The 17500-nt window shown below is 46.9% G+C and overlaps 1 protein-coding gene across 23 annotated transcripts; it reads left to right on the top strand.

Annotated features, from left to right (window-relative positions):
* The first annotated feature begins 57 nt into the window (after positions 1 to 57).
* cgnb (cingulin b) lies at positions 58 to 15986 on the top strand. 23 transcript variants are annotated; one of them, XM_040188293.2, is made up of 22 exons: positions 165 to 215; positions 288 to 350; positions 3636 to 4753; positions 4843 to 4925; positions 5070 to 5139; positions 7264 to 7358; positions 7600 to 7726; positions 7826 to 8038; positions 9465 to 9613; positions 9938 to 9970; positions 11008 to 11128; positions 11339 to 11551; positions 11647 to 11745; positions 12244 to 12501; positions 12594 to 12764; positions 13175 to 13336; positions 13485 to 13574; positions 13677 to 13760; positions 13854 to 13972; positions 14091 to 14199; positions 15151 to 15314; positions 15525 to 15986. In XM_040188293.2, exons 3-22 carry the CDS (start codon positions 3665 to 3667, stop codon positions 15643 to 15645), a joined length of 3570 nt encoding a protein of 1189 aa, XP_040044227.1. In that variant the 5' UTR covers positions 165 to 215; positions 288 to 350; positions 3636 to 3664; the 3' UTR covers positions 15646 to 15986. The 23 variants fall into 23 exon arrangements, with proteins under 23 accessions (XP_077937673.1, XP_077937669.1, XP_077937672.1 ...); XM_078081538.1 differs by having other exon boundaries at positions 166 to 215; positions 11342 to 11551; XM_078081547.1 differs by lacking the exon at positions 9938 to 9970 and having other exon boundaries at positions 58 to 206; positions 11342 to 11551.
* Positions 15987 to 17500: the final 1514 nt, after the last annotated feature.

Raw genomic sequence — 17500 nt, 5'->3', positions numbered from 1 at the left:
ACACATATTTTTAAATATAATTGAGAAATAATTTCCCCGTAACACCTTTGTTGAGACACCTCACATAGTTGTGTTTGTTTGTGCAGCGACGAGCCAGCGCTAACAGCAGGCCCCGCCCCTTCGGTGAGCCGCCCACCAATGAAATCGCTCCTGAGGCGGGACGACGACTATCCGATGTTCTGGCAACAGGTTGCACTGGACGAGAGGTGGTGGTGGTGTGTGGGGGGGGGAATAAACGATTCCCCGGTGTCCTCAGTTCATTGAGTAACATCTTCTTATCCCACCAGAGCTGCTGCTTCCGCGAAGACGCGTCCAGGAGCAACGTCTCGGGATTCGGCTCGTCTTTGCAGGTGCGGTAGAATAAGTATTTACAGCTGCTTCATCTACTGAACACTTCCTGTTGCGGGATCAGGTGGGGGGCGCGCAGTCCAACACTTTAAGCCCCCCGATTTACTGAGCGGGCAGTTTTTACTACATTTGGCCGAGCAGAAACGGACACCTGTGGCTTTACTATTGGATTGACCCCCCTCCTCCTCCCCCTTTCCTCCCTCCCCCTTTGGCTTTTTCCTGCTCTCGCTAATGACCGAGCATCGGTTCAGCCGGACGTGTTGTGGAAGGTTTGGTTTAATTGGATTTGGCGCAGAGAGGATGCACCAGAGGTCACGGTAGCGGGTGCACGCGTTGAGGGAGTGCGCGCGCCGCGTGGGCAGGCCGGGGGGGCAGGTGCGGCGCTTGTTTACCCCCCCTGTCGCTGCAGGTCTCGGTCCCGCCGGAGCGAGTCAACAAGCCGGTGGTTTCGACGCGCACCGATACTGCCTGAGCGGATGGGTGGGTGTGACGCAATTAATCCACGAGCAGACAGGTGCGCGGGGGCTTACTTTGCTCCAATGGCGGCTCCTGTCTTTCCACTTATTAAAAGGACCCGGGAAGTCCCGCCTTACTAGACGCTTTTGTTGGATATAGACGTCAAGACCACAGCAGAAAGTAAAGTAAGCGCTCCCCCATCCTCACTTTCGTTGCATTTCAAATAAATTGCTCCACAAACAGTCCTGTCCTAAAAACGTGCGCCTGGGGACACGCCGCGAGCGCCCTTTGAGGTGTCCATGTACACATGGACCTTTTTTTTTAATGACGGACACGCATCCAGGTTGTTTGTGTTTTGTACAAGAGAAGCGGAAGCACTGCCTGCACCAACGACAACAAAGTAGTTCCCTATTAAACGGTGGGCGTTGAAACTATTGGGTATGAATGATAAAGCGGTATGTTCATTTATTACTTTTATTAGTCATATGTTTTGAAAGATTCTGCTTAATCTAAGTAGTGGGGCAGGCTTGTGTGGATTGATCCACCCATTGGGTAAAAAATCCTAAAGATATTGAATCGGAAATGGAAATGAAGGAGTAAAGCCTGACTTTTGCAGACTTTGGCCACTGAACCTTTCTTGAGTATTTGCTCTATGGATGACCCAAACAATTACATAAATTGTCCGCACTGTTTTTAAATCACTCGTCTGGTTATTGATGGATTAACCGATCTTATGATAGAAAAAAATCCTGCTGCCCTACTATCATAGTAGCCCGTCATCACATACCAAAGGGGGAGTGGGAGAAAGTTGAATGACCAGGGTGAGGAGAAGGGGACGATGGCAGACGGGCCCGTTTGGGGACATTCCTGTCCCCGTTGTTGACTCAGCATTCCTTGTGACAGGAAAGAGCCCGAGAGGAGGTGAACCTGTTGTCACCAAGCAGGCTAAGTCCGTCTTTACGTCCAACAACATTTTTGCGCCGAGACAATAGACCATCACATCCCACAGTCCCTTTTTTAGGATCACTGTTTTAATATCCGGTGTGTTTGTTTTGGTTTATTATGTCAGGAAGGGGGCATCAGTTGTGTTTTTAATCTCCAGTTTTACTTGGTTGTCTTTTAATGAGTCTCTTCACCTTTTTATTTACTGCCTGTGTGGCCACTTGTGCACAGGCCTTACAGTAAACGCTGCCCGACTTCTGCGTTTCCTCTTAATCTGTCCTTATTAATACAAATGCAAACCACGCGCAATGCCCAGTGCAAAGGGAACGGCTGGAATCCCAGGAATGTTTCCCAGAAAGACAAAGCCTGACTTTCATTCGCCAATCTGACCTCGATGCCAGTAGAGGTGCTCGGTGTTACACTATAACCAACCTGTCAGTTGAATTTGGTTACATTTTAATTTCCGTGAGAGTCACATCTTTGTGTCTTGGACATAGGAAACAGGCTGCGGTTGAAAGCCAAAGGCTGATTCTGCTGAGCTTAAATACAAAGACTAACGTATTTGAAGTGGAAAAAACGTGTCCATGCAATAAAAGACACGTTTTAACGTGATTTCATAGAAGTTAGTAGTTCTTTCCACTGAAAAACCGGCCATGCTTATTACATCCAACCACCTCCTACCAGATGGTGATTTGCAAAGCAGGTCCCTGCATATGTCTGTGCACACGCTTTCAAGTAGGTGTGTATGTGTGCACACACAGACACAAGCCCCAGTGTGTGTGTGTGTGTGTGTGTGTGGCTGCACAGCTCAAAGTAAACAGTCTACGTCTGACTGAGTCCACTCTGAAGTCTGGTGACTGTGGAGACTTTGGCGACGAGGCGGGAGGCCCATTCCTGACCGAGCCCCCCGGTGTTTAATGCTCCGCAGCGCCGGGACAAAAGGAGGAGTGTTCATCCTCGCGCTGTGTTCATCACCAGGCTCATTTTCAGAGCATCAAAGGTGCCGTGGCATGCTTAGACTACATTTCATTTTTATATTATTTATTTATTAAACCGAATAATCTTCGGATATTAAGAACATAATAATTTGATTCAGTTATCCAGCAAAAATGGCATGCAGTGGTTCCAACGTCTCAAATGTGAGGAATTGATGTTCTTCCTTCGCCATGTACAATAGAGACAAATATATTTTTGGTTGGATACCAATGCAATTCCACTGTTTTTTATTAGAACGCTGGACCCTACATTTCCAATGTGAGTACTACTATATATTTACACAATAATAAAGTCACAGAAGTTAGTTTGCTACCTGTGACAACAGTAATGCAAATATGTCCATTAAGTCAAATCCAACGCTGATTCATTTGTACAGTCTGTGTATGGTTCAGTTGCTGTAATTGTTTCCCCAATATTAAAGACACAAACACCTCTGCCTCTTTCTGCTTAACAACTGTTACATAAAAACAGGAAAGAAAATCCTTCCATTATTAATGATTGGGTTAAAAAATTGACAGTTTGAGTGTCAATACTTCATCTTTGTTTTCACCAAATAAAAGTACGCCTCGACCTGTTCAAAGAGCCTCAGAAGTACACCGTGGGGCATATTTGTTATGCGAGGATTGCTTCATACCAGCAATGTGGCATTATCGTATAGTCATAATGACTCTACCTGGGAGGAAGGAGTGACACATTCAGGTTGAACGACGACTCTTTGAGTTGCAGAGTGTTTACTTTTTTAAAGCCTAAAAAATGCAAAAGCAAAATTCATATTTTAGCAAAGCAACACATGTACAAAATGTCTTTTGCCAATGAGTGCGAAAAAGGGGGGGGGGATTTCTCGTCCAGCTTTCGATTCACCTAATTTGTGTCTTTGCTGTTCTGCCCCCAAGGCTGCTCTCAGAGAAACCAGGAAGTCAGCATGAACCCTGCGTCCACAGACCGGAAGCCCCTTGTGGACTACGGCGTCCAGATCCGCTTCATCAAGGACCTCCACGACACAGGCGGAGGTTATCCCGATAAATCCAGAGGGAACAACAGCGCAGCCTCTCCTTCCAATAAGTACGGGGTGGCAGTGCACGTTCAGGGGATCTCCGGACAGCCTTATGTGGTCATGAAAGATGGCGAGAAGGGGGACTCCTATGGAGTGCAGCTGAACAGTCCCGTTCCCGGCTCGGGGCCACCTTCACCTCTCAACAGCCACCCCAAAACAAATCGAGGAGCGCAGGAGTTCACAAACCCCTTTAGCCGTGCTGCAAACACAGCACGATCCCCCGTGTCTCCGTCAGACGATGAGGTCGGGGAGATTTTTGGGAGCCCTCATAAGAGGCCTCCGGGGGACGGTCAGGCAGGAACACAAGGGGACGAGGAGGGTGGAGCCGGCAGAAGAGCCGAACCCCGACACAAAGAGAGAGCCGGGGAATCGCAGAGAAGCAGAGATGAGACCAGCGACGAGGAGTACAACGAAGCTGGCCTGAAACGCGTCAAGTTAAACGGCGCGGGACCCAAAGGGTTCAAGCAAACGGGCTTTGGTTACACCGGCTCTTTGGGAAGACACATAGGGCGCAAAATAAGCCCGGATTCCTCTCCCGAGGCTCTCCCGAAACCTCCACCGCCAGCTGACGTGGAGCCCGTCCCAGAGATCGACGTCAACTCCTTGGCTCCCATCAACAAACTCATCAGTAAGTTCAACAGTGGGACCCCAGCGGGCGGCCCGCAGGCGAGAGGCCGCCCGGGAGGGAGGCAGAGGCTGAGGTTCGACGAGCACCGGCGCTCGAGAAGCCTTGACGCGAGGAAAGATGCCCAGCCCGAGACTCCCTCTCCGACTCCGAACCCCTACGCCGCCATTCCTCTGTCCGCCTCCTCCAAATTGTCGGCTGCATCCGTGCCAGCGGGCAGCGGCACCGCGCCGGTTTCCAGGGTGACGGCACTCGAGGCCCCCCGGCCGAGCTTCAAGTCGCCGGGGAAGTTTGTTGCGAGGGACCACCATCCAGCTGTAGCCAAAAAGCCTGTGAGTACCAGAGTGCCGGTGCCATGATGAGTATTAAATTGTCTCTTTGTGTCGTGTCTGCCGGCTCACTCTGCAAACTGTATTGGAAGGAGATCACTGCGAGGAATCAAAGCAAAGTCAACGGGGAGGAAGCGCCAGTGAAGCAGGTTGCTCACAACGTCCTTAAAAACGGGTAAGTAAACATCAAGCGTGTCACGAGATAAGATAATCCTTTATTGATCCCGCTGCGGAATGTCCACAGGCATTGTACGATGCGACCGAATGCAAATACACGTGCTTTTCTAATCTGAACCTCTGTCCCCGGTTTATTTATCAGCATCACCGAGAGGGAAGCGTCCTTTAGAAGAAACGCCAACCCCGTCGCCGAGACAAACGGCAGTGTAAAGGTACGACGTGTACACTCACTGGCACTCTTTACAGAATAGAAAACAGTAATATTGGAAGCATACAAGTTCATGCTAAGTATTGTGTTACAAACAATGTCATCTCAAAGGTTCACGTAGCTGAGATGTGGTGTCTGACGGGCGTCTTCTTCTCAACAGAGTAGCTCTTGCTAAGTTAACAGATGGTTGGCACCGTCTCCTCCTCTCTGAGGATACGAGTATCTCATTCACTTTGTCTCCAAGGATCCTCTTTGGACATGCCAAAAAATGCAAGAATAAAGGAGCATGCAGAGTATTCCGCTGTCATTTTTGGCGGCAGCTTTGCTCCTTTGTGCTCCTGTGAAACCGTATTAAAATGATTGCGCCACGCTTTTTACTAGCCCACCACTTCCAGTTAATTTGCATCCTTCTGCATAAATCTACATACATGAGTTATTCCTCTGTGTCCTGGAGATTCTCATATTGCATCCTCTTGATTATGTATGACCCCCTTGTTATGTACTTCTCAGCGGTGTGGTGACCATGGCTGCGTCTGAATTGTTTGCCCGTCTTGTCTCTTGGCAACGGTGCACCTGCAGAGGAAAGCTGTTGAGGGCTCAGTGTGTGTTGAGCAGCCAGTCATTGAGACCCATCAATAATTGAATTGGTCTGGAACCTGGCCCCAGCTTGTGGGGGGGGGGGTTGCCAGATAGCACAGATCCTTTTTGGTGTTGTGGTGAAAACCGTGCCATGTTCTTTAAGGCTGTAACCATGCTGCCCACTTCACTTTATTTAGTTGCTGTTTTCTTTTGCAGCATTCATCTCGGGCTCTTCAGAAGTGCTAACAGCTACTGGAACGTCCACAGGCAGCATCAGACTGCAGGGCGAAGGGGTTCACAATGTTTGTTTTCCGCCTGAGGCTATTTCCGTTTTCTCCGGCTCTGCCTCGAAACCAAAACATTGCTTTTGTCTGCATGATTTGAAAACATAAGATCAGAGCAGGATCACATGAGTGTATATTATACAGAGGGATCCTCCAAGTCTGTTTTGAAGCAATCAGTGATACAACCAGATAACATCCAATCTATATATATATATAGAAGTTATCCACATTGGAAAGGGGTAATACAAGGACAACATTGAATGGAAGCCAACAATTAACAGAAAAGTAATGTTGCATTCTGCATCTTCAATCAGTTTATTTGGGGCTCAATACTGAAATACCCAGAAGAAGCTGCTCCTCTCCCTTTGCTTCTCTTGGATTGAAGCAATAACATTTACTAGTGATTCATGAAGGAAAAAAGCAAAAGTCTGATGAAATAATCTTTAATATACCATTACAGAACATTTTAGTTTTTTATCTTTGAGTCCTACTAAGTAGTTCTGCTAAGACTGCAGGCCAGGTCTCTTTAACTGTAGATTAATACATACATGAATACAGCTGATGCAATTCAACCAAAGCACTCGAAAGAAAATCTTATCTTCTATTAATTATCTCGTTGTGAGGACAGACAGTAACTGAAATATCCCGGAACGGATTTATCTGCAGGGGGCCAGAGGAAAATGAAGCAAATCTGTACAAAATGCATCCTCGTATTACGCCACTGAGAAGTGAGTTCCCCCCGAGGAGCGAAACCATCCGTGATCCTCGCTCTGTCTCCCTTCTTCTGCTTCCGTGTGCGTCCCTGTAATGAGCGTGTAGGACGATAAGAGGGGGGGGGGGATCATGGGCCGGCTGCGCCTCCTTTTCACAGAGCGGGAGCCCTGACGGGGCTGAGGGGGTGTTCTGCTCCCGTAACAGCCTCTAAGAAAAAGTTTTAAATGTGAGCAGGCTGTCTCTCTCTTTTGACCATATCTGAGCACACTGCCGGGCCTAGATTTCTAACTGTCAGAAACTAGGGCAAGGAATCCGAGTCAGGGTTTCTGCTTTTAAAGTGTCAGATAGTACAGAGGGCATAATGCATCAGCAAAGTTGACTTAGACACTCTGTTGTGATGCTTCCAGTGCTCCTCGGTGTGTGTGTGTGTGTTTTGTGCTCGCTGTTTGTCCTGTTTCTCTCTGTCTCACCTTGCCCCTCACATGCTTTCTCTCTCTCTGTTTGTGTGCGTGTGTGTGTGTGTGTGTGTGTGTTTACATTCTACACAATAGGGACGATTTGACGGCAGCCTCCAAAAGGGGAAACTTGAGGAGCTTCAGGGGCAACTTATTTGCTGCAAGGAAGAACTGCAGCAAGTCCAAGATGAGTAAGGACCTGTTTTTGTGTGTACACCTGTGTGTGTGTGTGTGTGTGTGTGTGTGTGTGTGTGTGTGTGTGTGTGTGTGTGTGTGTGTGTGTGTGTGTGTGTGTGTGCGTGCGCATCAACAATAAGCCCCTTCATGTTGTCCTGTGGCTCTTTTGCCGCGGCAACCTGACTTGATGGGCTCGTTATTGTGTTATTGTGTGTGGCGTTACTATATTGATAACCTGTGTGTGTCTGTGTGCAGACTGTCCGAGGAGCGAATGGCCAGAGAGGGGGCGGAGTCTCGTCTGCGCCTACAGGATGATCAGCTGGCTGAACTTCAGGAGGAGCTGAGGAGGGCTTCAGAAAACTCGCCCCACTCAGAGCAGACGGTACTTCTGCAAATTATGGGAGGAACACATTCACACACACAAATGAAAACATTGCCGCATTTCTCGCTTCTCCATCCATCTGACCGTGTCTCCCTGCAGGACGTGATGTCTCTGCAGGCCGACCTGTCTGAGGCCGCCATGTTGCGTCGGCGCCAGGAGGAGGTCCTACGCCAGCGGGAGCGGGAGCTGACGGCCCTGAAGGGGGCGTTGAAGGAGGAAGTGGAGTGCCATGACAGGGAGATGGAGGCCCTGAGGGAGCAGTACAGCCAGGACATGGACAACCTGAGGACAACCATGGAGCAGTTCACACAGGTGGGTGGCTCCATCCTAGGAGCCCTTAAGGTCTACTGGGGCTGAACTGCAGGGAAGCAGTGGTTCATTTTTTTCTAGTGGATAAAACTGTTCAGGCTTAAATGAGCAGTGCAGAATAAGAGTCATCAGACTGATGGTACAGAAGGAAAATCTAACATTCTTGTCGAGGACCATTGGCCTGATAGGTCTTCTTTAAAAGTAAAGCAAGTTTGATCATCTACATTGTGCAGTTACTTTACCGTACGAAGAGTGTGTACTGGTGAGATTCTAATGATGTCACTGAACCAACACTAGTCATTCAATAAAGTGAACAAATAACAAAACGAGACGGTAATAAATCCCCCGTTAAGAGAATAGCTCGGCCAGATCTCCATTTTCTGTCTTTAAGTCCGCTTCAGCTCTGGATCACAAACATAAGATTCTGCACACTGATGAATGCCTGCACTCACTTTATAAAAGTGTTTTTCAGCATTTACTTGTTTTATTTTAGTTAAAAATAGAGGGCCGTTCAGTTGCGTAGCACAGACCTGCACTCTGCCGCATATTTTCACATTGTCTTTTCTCATTATGTTGAGTCCGTGTCAAAGGAAGCGCCTGGAGATGACAAAGAAATTAACCAGAGGATTCATAAACTCTTTGACGGTTTATTTTTGAGCTCCCGGTAACTTCAATTCATTTGAATTTTTTGATTATTATTATATACTTTGAATAGTTCGCTGGTGACGTCTTTGTAGACGGAAACATTCACAACATGAGTTTTCTTTGCCGAGCCTCGTTTTGTACAGATGTACTGGGAGAACAGTCAGGTTAGACCTGTCAGGGAGGCTGTGTGTTCTGCATCCGTAATTATGTCCTTATTCAATTGTGCTTTGAAGTTGCATCCGTCTCCTTATTCACTCACGCTATGTCTTGTTGTTGTGTTTTGTGTGTCGGCGTGCTGTCAGTGTGTCGGGGCTTCACGGGGTCAGGATGAGCCCGTGCGAAGACTTCCACAAAGAGAATTTTCCGACTTGTGATTGCGGCGTGAAAGTTTTCCAGTTGACTATTTTTGGAGTGTCGTACTGGCGGATGTGGTGTGGAGGAAATTTGAATCATATATGTGTGCGGGAATAGATCGTTAGATTCTCGAAACGGCAGCGTCAGGGAAAGAAAGTATAACGCAGCTCGAGAGCAGGAAACAAGCAGTCTGGCTGGCAGCTGCTTTTTGATGTGGCGATTTATTTGGCGGCGGCAGAATTAAAGGAGTCGGATCCTTATTTGCCTGGAATAGAAACTGAACTATGAGATGTGATGGATTTGGGTTTGGGGAAACTCCTTTCTGAATCACTGCGTTTCTGCAACATCATAATGAAAAGGGGGGTTAAGAAATAATTCAACGTGACTCGTAAAGTAATTGTTTGCGTGTTTGTGCGCGGCCGCGTTTCAGTCGCAGGAGCAGATCGAAGAAGAGCGGGAGAGGGTGAACTCCTCCATGTTGACGCTGCAGGACGAATTGGACGGCTGCAGGCATCAGGAGAAGCAGTGGAAGACACGGCTGGACAGCGCGGCCCAGGAGCTGCACAACACCCGAGAAGAGTTAGTGTCTATACGCCTTTTCTGGAATTTTATCACTCAATTGTGGGCTTGGAATAGACGCACTGTATCTTTTTCAGTATCTGACTTCAAAGGACGCAAGAAAAAAAAAAGCACTGCACAAGCATGACGTAACGTTCAAAGACTATGAATATGGAGATAACCCCAACTGATTATGAAGCCATAACCGCTTCAAACGCACTCCACAAAGTTTTACACTTTTATCACCAAAAAAAACAATGTGAAATCACTGATGAAACTTTTTTTTTTTTTTTTTGGGGAGTTATTTTTTAATGTATGCCCTCTTTCACTTGACTTGTCATTCAGCAGGAGCGGGACGCACGCCGCCAGCAGTCGAACGTGAGAGAGAGAATCAATCTCACCGTGTTTGGTTTGAGTAGCTTTAGCCTCGTTTGCAATCAGCACCGATGTGTTCCCTGGAATCACTTGAGCATAAACAAAACCCACTCTGGTCATATCAGAGCGGGTTCCATGATATCTGATGATTTTGATCATCAGATATGTGAAATATTTTGTAATCCAGTGACAATAAACCAAATCAATCAATCCTAATAAAATAATCATTATTCAGAAATCTTGAATAATTGTCAAGATTGAATCCAGATGAATCAATGAAATTAAAAAAATGTTTTTCAATCTTAACAAAAGATGCTCGGATTTAATTGTTATTCAACATAATTGATTTTGAATAAATAATGAATGCAACTTGGCTTAAAATGCCTCATTAACCGATTAGCGTAGTGCTTTAATCCCCTTGTGCTTTGTTTGTTGTTCGCCACTGCAGACTTTAGCGTGTGTGTGTGTCTGTGTATAGTGTGATGATCTACTGCTATTACTTTCGAGGACAGATTGTAATATCAAATACCAACAGAAAGGCGAGTTAGCCTTTTGAAATGCACATTACATGGAAAGACGTTATCCAACGATCTCAGGCCTTGGACAGTACACAGATCAGAGAGTACACAACTGTTGCAGAGCAGTAGACAAACTGTGCCCGACCACGTCTGCTCTGCAATTTGTGAGATAAAAAAATTAGCCCAAAGCTCATCTGGAAACCTCCTCATTCCACATCAAGAAGAACCGTAAGCACCCCATCGGCAAAACTTTCCCCAAAAGATTTCCCCATGTCACTGGTTAACAGCAGGAGGCCTGGGCTTAATCCGCTGAAATGAAATGCATCTTCTTGATAACAGGAGAATCCTTATTCAGAGGTTTTTCTTGGACCTTTGCCAAAAAGGGCCATTTGCCTGAAAGATTTGCAGAAACCAAACCGGATTCTTTTGTATTTCTCTATAAACAAAATTCAGATTAGTCCCTGTGAGGCTTTTTTTTACTGTTTTTTTTTTTTTTTTTCACATTTACTTTCTTTTCCTCAGGCTGCTGAAATCTCGTTCGCAAAGAGACGAATTTGAGGTCGAGCTGAAAGATCTGAAGGACTCGCTGCTCAGCGCGCAGAAACCAAAGCCTGCGTCTGCTGATAACTTGTCTTCAGCCGAGGTAATTCTAGTGAGGCGGATTGAGCTTGTTGTGTGGGTGGGAGGCAACTCCGCTCCTTTTTGTTTTACTTTAATCTCATTCATTGTTCCTTCACTCGCACATAAATCCACACTGAGCCACATGCTCATATTAACGCATGGTCATGGGGCCTGGGACATTCGTCACATGTAAACGCACCTTTACCTTTTTTTTTTAATTGCTTATCCCGAGGAGACTCGGCGTTGCCGTGAGGATCTGAAGCAGGCGCGCGCCGCTCTGGACAAACAAAAGGGCGAGTTGGACGAAAGGAGCGAGGCGCTTCGAGCCCTGAGGCAAGCGAGTGGAGAGAAGGAGGCCGAGCTTCTGTCTGAGGTCGGCTTGTTGAAGGAGGAGTTGCAGAAATACAAGGCAGAGCTGGAAAAGGCGTCGGAGCGGACGAAGGAGGTGAGGTGTCATTGCCGGCGACTTTGATGTGATGGCGTGAAACGGGCGCGGAAGTAGAGCATCGGTGTCAGTTCTCCATGTTCCTCTGTGCGCAGTCATCGGGCGGGTCCTCGGGGAGGACTGAGGTCGACTACGGTACCAACGCGGAGCTCCAGGAAGCAAACACTCGGCTCAGAGAGAGGCTGGCCCGCATGGTAATGCCCAAATAAAAGGCACAGCTGTACACACATGCATGCAAAATTATGTAAACCGACATACTGTACAAGAACAAAAGTGGCCTCCCACGCAGACTCTATTTTCAAACCGAGAGATGCGAAGTGAATCAAATCCAATTCCAACATGTAGGCTCGGGAAAAGAATCCCTTCGAGATAAATTGTGCTCCATTTGCTTTGGAACGTCAACGTATTCTCGCCATCTTTAAGATGCTATAATCTTGTTAGCTTTGATGTGAAATGATCACATAAAGAGCCTCGTCACACTTACATCCGTGTAGGTGCAAAGCCAACATAAATCCACACATCTCAAGGAGGCAAATAAGTACTTTTACGATGTTGCTCTGGAGTTGGTATGCAGACTGTACACAACTCCACTTCCTGTTTCATAGGCCCAACAACACCCACATTCAATGCCTTATACCTGTAGCACAATAGTGATAAAAACACGCATGAATGGATTCTCTCTCGGCCTCCAGACAAAGCTCCACTCCAGTGCGCCCCGCAGCCCAGAGACCGAGGAGGCAGTGGAGGCTCTGGAGGATGAGAACCGGTCCCTGAAGACTCAACTGGACGAGGCCAAGAGGGGAAACGTTCGCCTGAGCAAGGAGAAGGACGAGCTCGGCCGGCGGCTGGAGGAGAGGGAGCTAGAGAGGGAGGCGCTCAGGAGGGGCAAGATTGACCTGGAGGAGCAGAAGAGGCTACTTGACCGAGCCCTGGAGAAGATGAACAAAGAGGTGAGGCTCACGACGGCGTCTTCTCTTTGCTGACGCACAGAGGTACTGTCTCGCGCTGCCCGTTTCACTCTTTCTGCCTCGTCCTCTGTCAGATGGAGATCATGATGGGAGAGTCCCGTCAGTCGGTTGCCACCCTCCAGACGCAACTTGAAGACTACAGGGAGCGCTCGAGGAAGGACATCGTAGAAGCCCAGCGCAACTGCAAAGACCGGCTGGCGGAGCTGCAGAGGGCTCAGAACAACCTCAAGGCCCAGCAGGAAGAGGTGAGGACTAATGGGATTGAGAAGGGAAAGGATAAAACACTCCATATGTATGTGTATTATTATATGTATTTGCCTTTTTATAGCCATTCTAGACGTACAGATTGAGTCAATGTCAGTCAGTAGGTTGGCCAGTGGGCTTTGGTCTTGACTGAATTATATCAACAACTATTAGATTGATGGCCATTTGTCATATAAGTATGTATTGAATAGGATTTGTCCTGTGCATTTTAAAGACTTTTCGTGTAATGATGCTGTAAAGGTTAGTCCGTTCTTGATTGTCTCACGCAATTTTTGGAATACAAGACGAAGGATCGGAAAAGGTGGGCTAAAAAAGAGTAGCTTTTCCAGTGTTACAGGGCAATATGGAAAAACAGTTGAATCTTCACATTATGGCCTCCATCTTGCTCCAGGTTTCCCGACTGAAGAAGGAGCTGCTGGTGTGCAGCGAGGAGAGAGACAGCGCCCAGTTGGAAAGAGACCTCCTCAGCAACCGTCTCAAGCACTTGGACAGCGAACTAGAATCCGAGAAGAGCGCCCACACCGACCGCACCAGGGAGATCAGGGCCCTGGAGGTGAGGCATTCCAGGTCAAAGGTCACAGACAGGGATCTCTAAAGTTGGACTGGAGTGGATTAGGGGGACAGTGATGTGTCAGCAAACGTGCTGGGTGCAAGGGATGCACAATTGAGATGTAATGTTCCATCCGGGCGTGTGCTCACAGGATAAGATCAAGACCTTGGAGATCGAGCTGGATGAGGAGAAGAGCGGCGTGGAGCTCCTGAACGACCGCATCACGCGTACCAGAGATCAGGTCCCACATGAAATACTCGCATGCACGTGCAAATAAGCCGGAGGCCTTTCTATTTCATAACCGGTCCACTTACACTGCTTCTTCCTTCCTCTGTCCCGTCAGGTGGACCAGCTTCGCTCAGAGCTGATGCAGGAGCGTTCTGCGAGAAACGACCTTGAAATGGACAAGAGCGCACTCGAGAGACAGGTACCGCTCTCTCGTTCCATTCCTGCACATTCACTCAACTGGAGCCACTTTTGGTTAAAATCAGTAGTTCATTCTGTCCCACTCTCCTTCCAGATGAAGGACTTGAAGTCCCGCTTAGTGGACATGGAGGGACCGTCCCGGCCCTCGCCTGCACTCAACCTGCTTGAAAACAAAATTCAAGAGTTGGAGGAGAGGCTGCATAGTGAAGAAAGGTGTGGCTGAAGCAACGTGATGGCAAAAAAAAAAGAATGTCCTACTTTGATTTAATAAAACACCAACAAGGGGCAAGGGGAACACGAAAGGGTGTGAATCAAGAATTGTCTCACACAGGGAGAAGGCCAGCATCCATGCTGCTCAGAAACGAATGGAGAGGAAACTGAAAGAATTGAATGCCACGTTAGACCAGGAGAGAAACCAGCATGTTGAGCAGAGAGATCAGGTAAATATCCATATTTTGCGTGCTTTTTATCTTAAATAGTGTTTATTTTGCTTTTGGTTATTGTTTGACATTTCCTCCCTTTCTTGAAGAGAGTTGGATTGTGGTGTATTTCTCTTAAATATGACATTACGTTCATTTGGCAGATGTCCAAAGCCAATAATGCAAGAAGCATGCAGGAGCCAGATTCTAAAACGGTGTCTCTAAACTACTATTGCGACAAGATGGAATAGATTTCTAATTATTTGTTTCCTGAAAAATTGGAAAAGGCCCCCTGGGTCTGTGCAAATGGAACAAAATCCTCCCTGCACAGTCTACATCTCACTAATATATATATATATATATATATATATAGTCTATTAGTTTTTGTATGTTTTCGACAAATAACAGCGTTAGAGATGCATGTTTTTGTTTCCTCTGATTAGAGCCATGCTAGCTGTTTCCAGTCTGTGAGCTAAGCTGCTGCTGATTCCACTCCAGCTACATATTTACCACACCAACACATGCGTCTCCTCTAACTCTCTGTAAGAGGCACATAGGTTCCATGATATTATTGTAATGTCAGAGAGGTGAAATTCTGTAGTAGCCTCAAGTTTCCTGACAATGTGTAATTTTATAGTAAGAACGCTCTCCTGTTTGACCTACACTCGCTGTTTAATCATTAACGCAGTTCAAACGGTGCCTAATTACTTATTTTCCTCAAGACTAAGCTCATCTGAACTTCTCCTGACCCCACACCCAACCTCCCTGACCTTCTTTAGCCTTCGCCTTCTTTATGTGGCTGTGGCCGCTCCGCCCACGGACCCACATACTTGCCAAACCCCCTCACCTTTGACCCCTGCCTGCCCCGCTTCTTTCCCCCCTCCCCCCCTCCCCCCCTCGCTGCCCACGTCCGCACCCTTGACCTCCTCTGTTCCCCTCTAACCCCCTTGCCTCTCCCCTCTCCGTCCCCAGCTGTCTCTGCGCGTGAAGGCCTTGAAGCGGCAGGTGGACGAGAGCGAGGGGGAGGTGGAGCGCTTGGAGGGAGTCCGCCGGAAGGTCCTGAGGGACCTGGAGGAGCAGCAGGAGCTCCAGGAAGCGCTGCACGCCAAAGTCACAGCTCTTGAGACTGAACTGAAGTAGGACTTGAGTTATTGTCCAACGAAATACTGTTGATTCACTGTTCCCCTTGCAACGTAAGGCATGGCACCGCTTAACAATACCAATGCGTCCTCTCCACACTAGGGGGCAGTCTATAGAAACGAGCTGGACGCGTGCTCGTGTTTGCCGTGCTGCCGCGTTTCTGGAAGTTGAAAGACCTGACTTTGTGTTTCGGTTTGTTTTATCAGGCGCAAGGCCCAGCACGCCCATCGAGCAGCCCTGGGCTCCTCCACTTTGAGCTCCGAGGACGAGGAGGGCTTCTACGACACCAACGTCGCCGAGAGCCACCCGCAGACCAGCGACTGCTGAAAGGGGGATGAATAAAAAGATGCGTTTCATTCCTCCTGTGCAAACACTTTTTAATCAAAGAGGCACTCAGGGCGTCAATTCATCAGCCGCGTGGAGAACTCTGTTGCCATGCACTACAAACTTGCCTTGCAGTTGATCTTTGGTGTTATTTTTAGTACAGCGGTCCAACAGAGACAGGTTGTCAGGATAATTAGATTTTTGCAGTTTTTTTGTTGTTTTCAGCTGTGATGACGATTGCTTCATTGCTGACACATGTTTTCCATCTGAATAATTGGTTGCACCTTGACATGCATAGTTTGATTTCATGTTCTGAATTGTTTCATTAAAGGCTCCTTGCGGTGTGTTCTTTGTGTTCAGTGTGATACACGTTACTGAGGGCAGGGTTTACGTTCAGACTTCATACGGTAGACTCGTAAATTCAAACTATAAGACCAAACAATATTTTGCTATCTGATCCAGTCTATGTTTGCTTGCGCATGATAAGTTACAGCTGTCAGTGTTGTTAGCGACTTAGTGTGTTTTTTTGTGTGTATTCAGAGTGAGGTTATTATTTTATACATTATTATACTTTTTTACCTTTGAATGTGACAATGATAGGCCGCTTCTACTGAGCCTTTCTGTTCACGCTGTATTAGCTGTGCTTCTCCCAACAATCAAATTCAACTCTCGCTTTACACTTTTCTACTTCAACCACCTTGTTGATAGTGTGGTTTGATAGATAAACCTGATTCCTGTGCATGTTTTCACTCCGATGCCTTAAAAAGTAGCCGCCTCTCTTTATTTTCTCTTAATGTTCTTTCTGCATGTGGTCGGTTTATATGCTGCTCCTGGAATGCTTTGAGTATTATTTCCTTTTGCTCGCCTGTGTTTTGTCTCTCTTGTTCACTCCTGTTGAAGAGAATCCTGAGCTTACTCTTAAGCGTTCCATATTTCTCTGTCTTGCTCCTGTCTGTGTTTATCCCCTAATGACATTTTGATGGTGGGGTTTTAACAGGCAAGGACGCTATGAAATGTAGAATGTTAAGTTGCTGGTGATGTTTTTGACAAGTAACTTAAGTACACTGTTGAACTGGGTGTGCAATTAAAAGAGTTATTGTGTATTTACTTCCTTATCTTTCTGTTTATGATCTCACAATATTATTAGTATAATAATCTCTTGAATAGAAGAGTAGATGCCCCTTATAATGACCTTTAGTACACAGCCTATACATCTTTAAATGTGAGACTGAAAACATTTCCCACAGTTTGAGCGCTGCTGCTGTGCTGTTGTCCTGCCTGTGCTTCAGGTTTCTCTCCACTGTTAATCACACCAGCCTTCCTTCTACTGTCCAATGGAATCCCTGCATTCATACCTAGATTACACGGGACACTTATCGTACTATGTGGAGATGAATAAAACAAACATTACGCTGCTAAATCTAAACAGGGAAATTCATGCTTGTACGTTATCTGTGCACTAGTTGGTCACCTTCTGTTTATTGTCAGTTGCTGCTAAGCATCAGACACAAAGAGCGAGACAGATGTTAAAAACTATCAGACTAACAGGACTTATATTCACAAAACCTGCAGTGGAAGTTCAGTAATGAAACTGCTTAAAAAATAACTTGACATAAAGAGTGAGTGTTTGGTTCCTTTTAAATTGAATATCCTGCCCCAGTGTTGTTGCAACGTGCCTCAGTAACAAGTCCTGTGTTCTTTTATCTCTGGCTTACTTTTACCCCCTTAGACAAATAGCCTGTAATCCAATGTTGGTTGACTATAATTACTGAGGACATCAGCTGTAATCACGACTCCACCTCACCCAGCGCTCCTGTCTTTGTCCGCCGTCTCTCTTGTTTCCCACCGTGCGGACTTT

This window comes from Gasterosteus aculeatus, chromosome 10, assembly GCF_964276395.1.
Source record: "Gasterosteus aculeatus chromosome 10, fGasAcu3.hap1.1, whole genome shotgun sequence".
Lineage (NCBI taxonomy): Eukaryota > Metazoa > Chordata > Actinopteri > Perciformes > Gasterosteidae > Gasterosteus > Gasterosteus aculeatus.
This window is presented reverse-complemented; position numbering and strand designations above follow the sequence as displayed.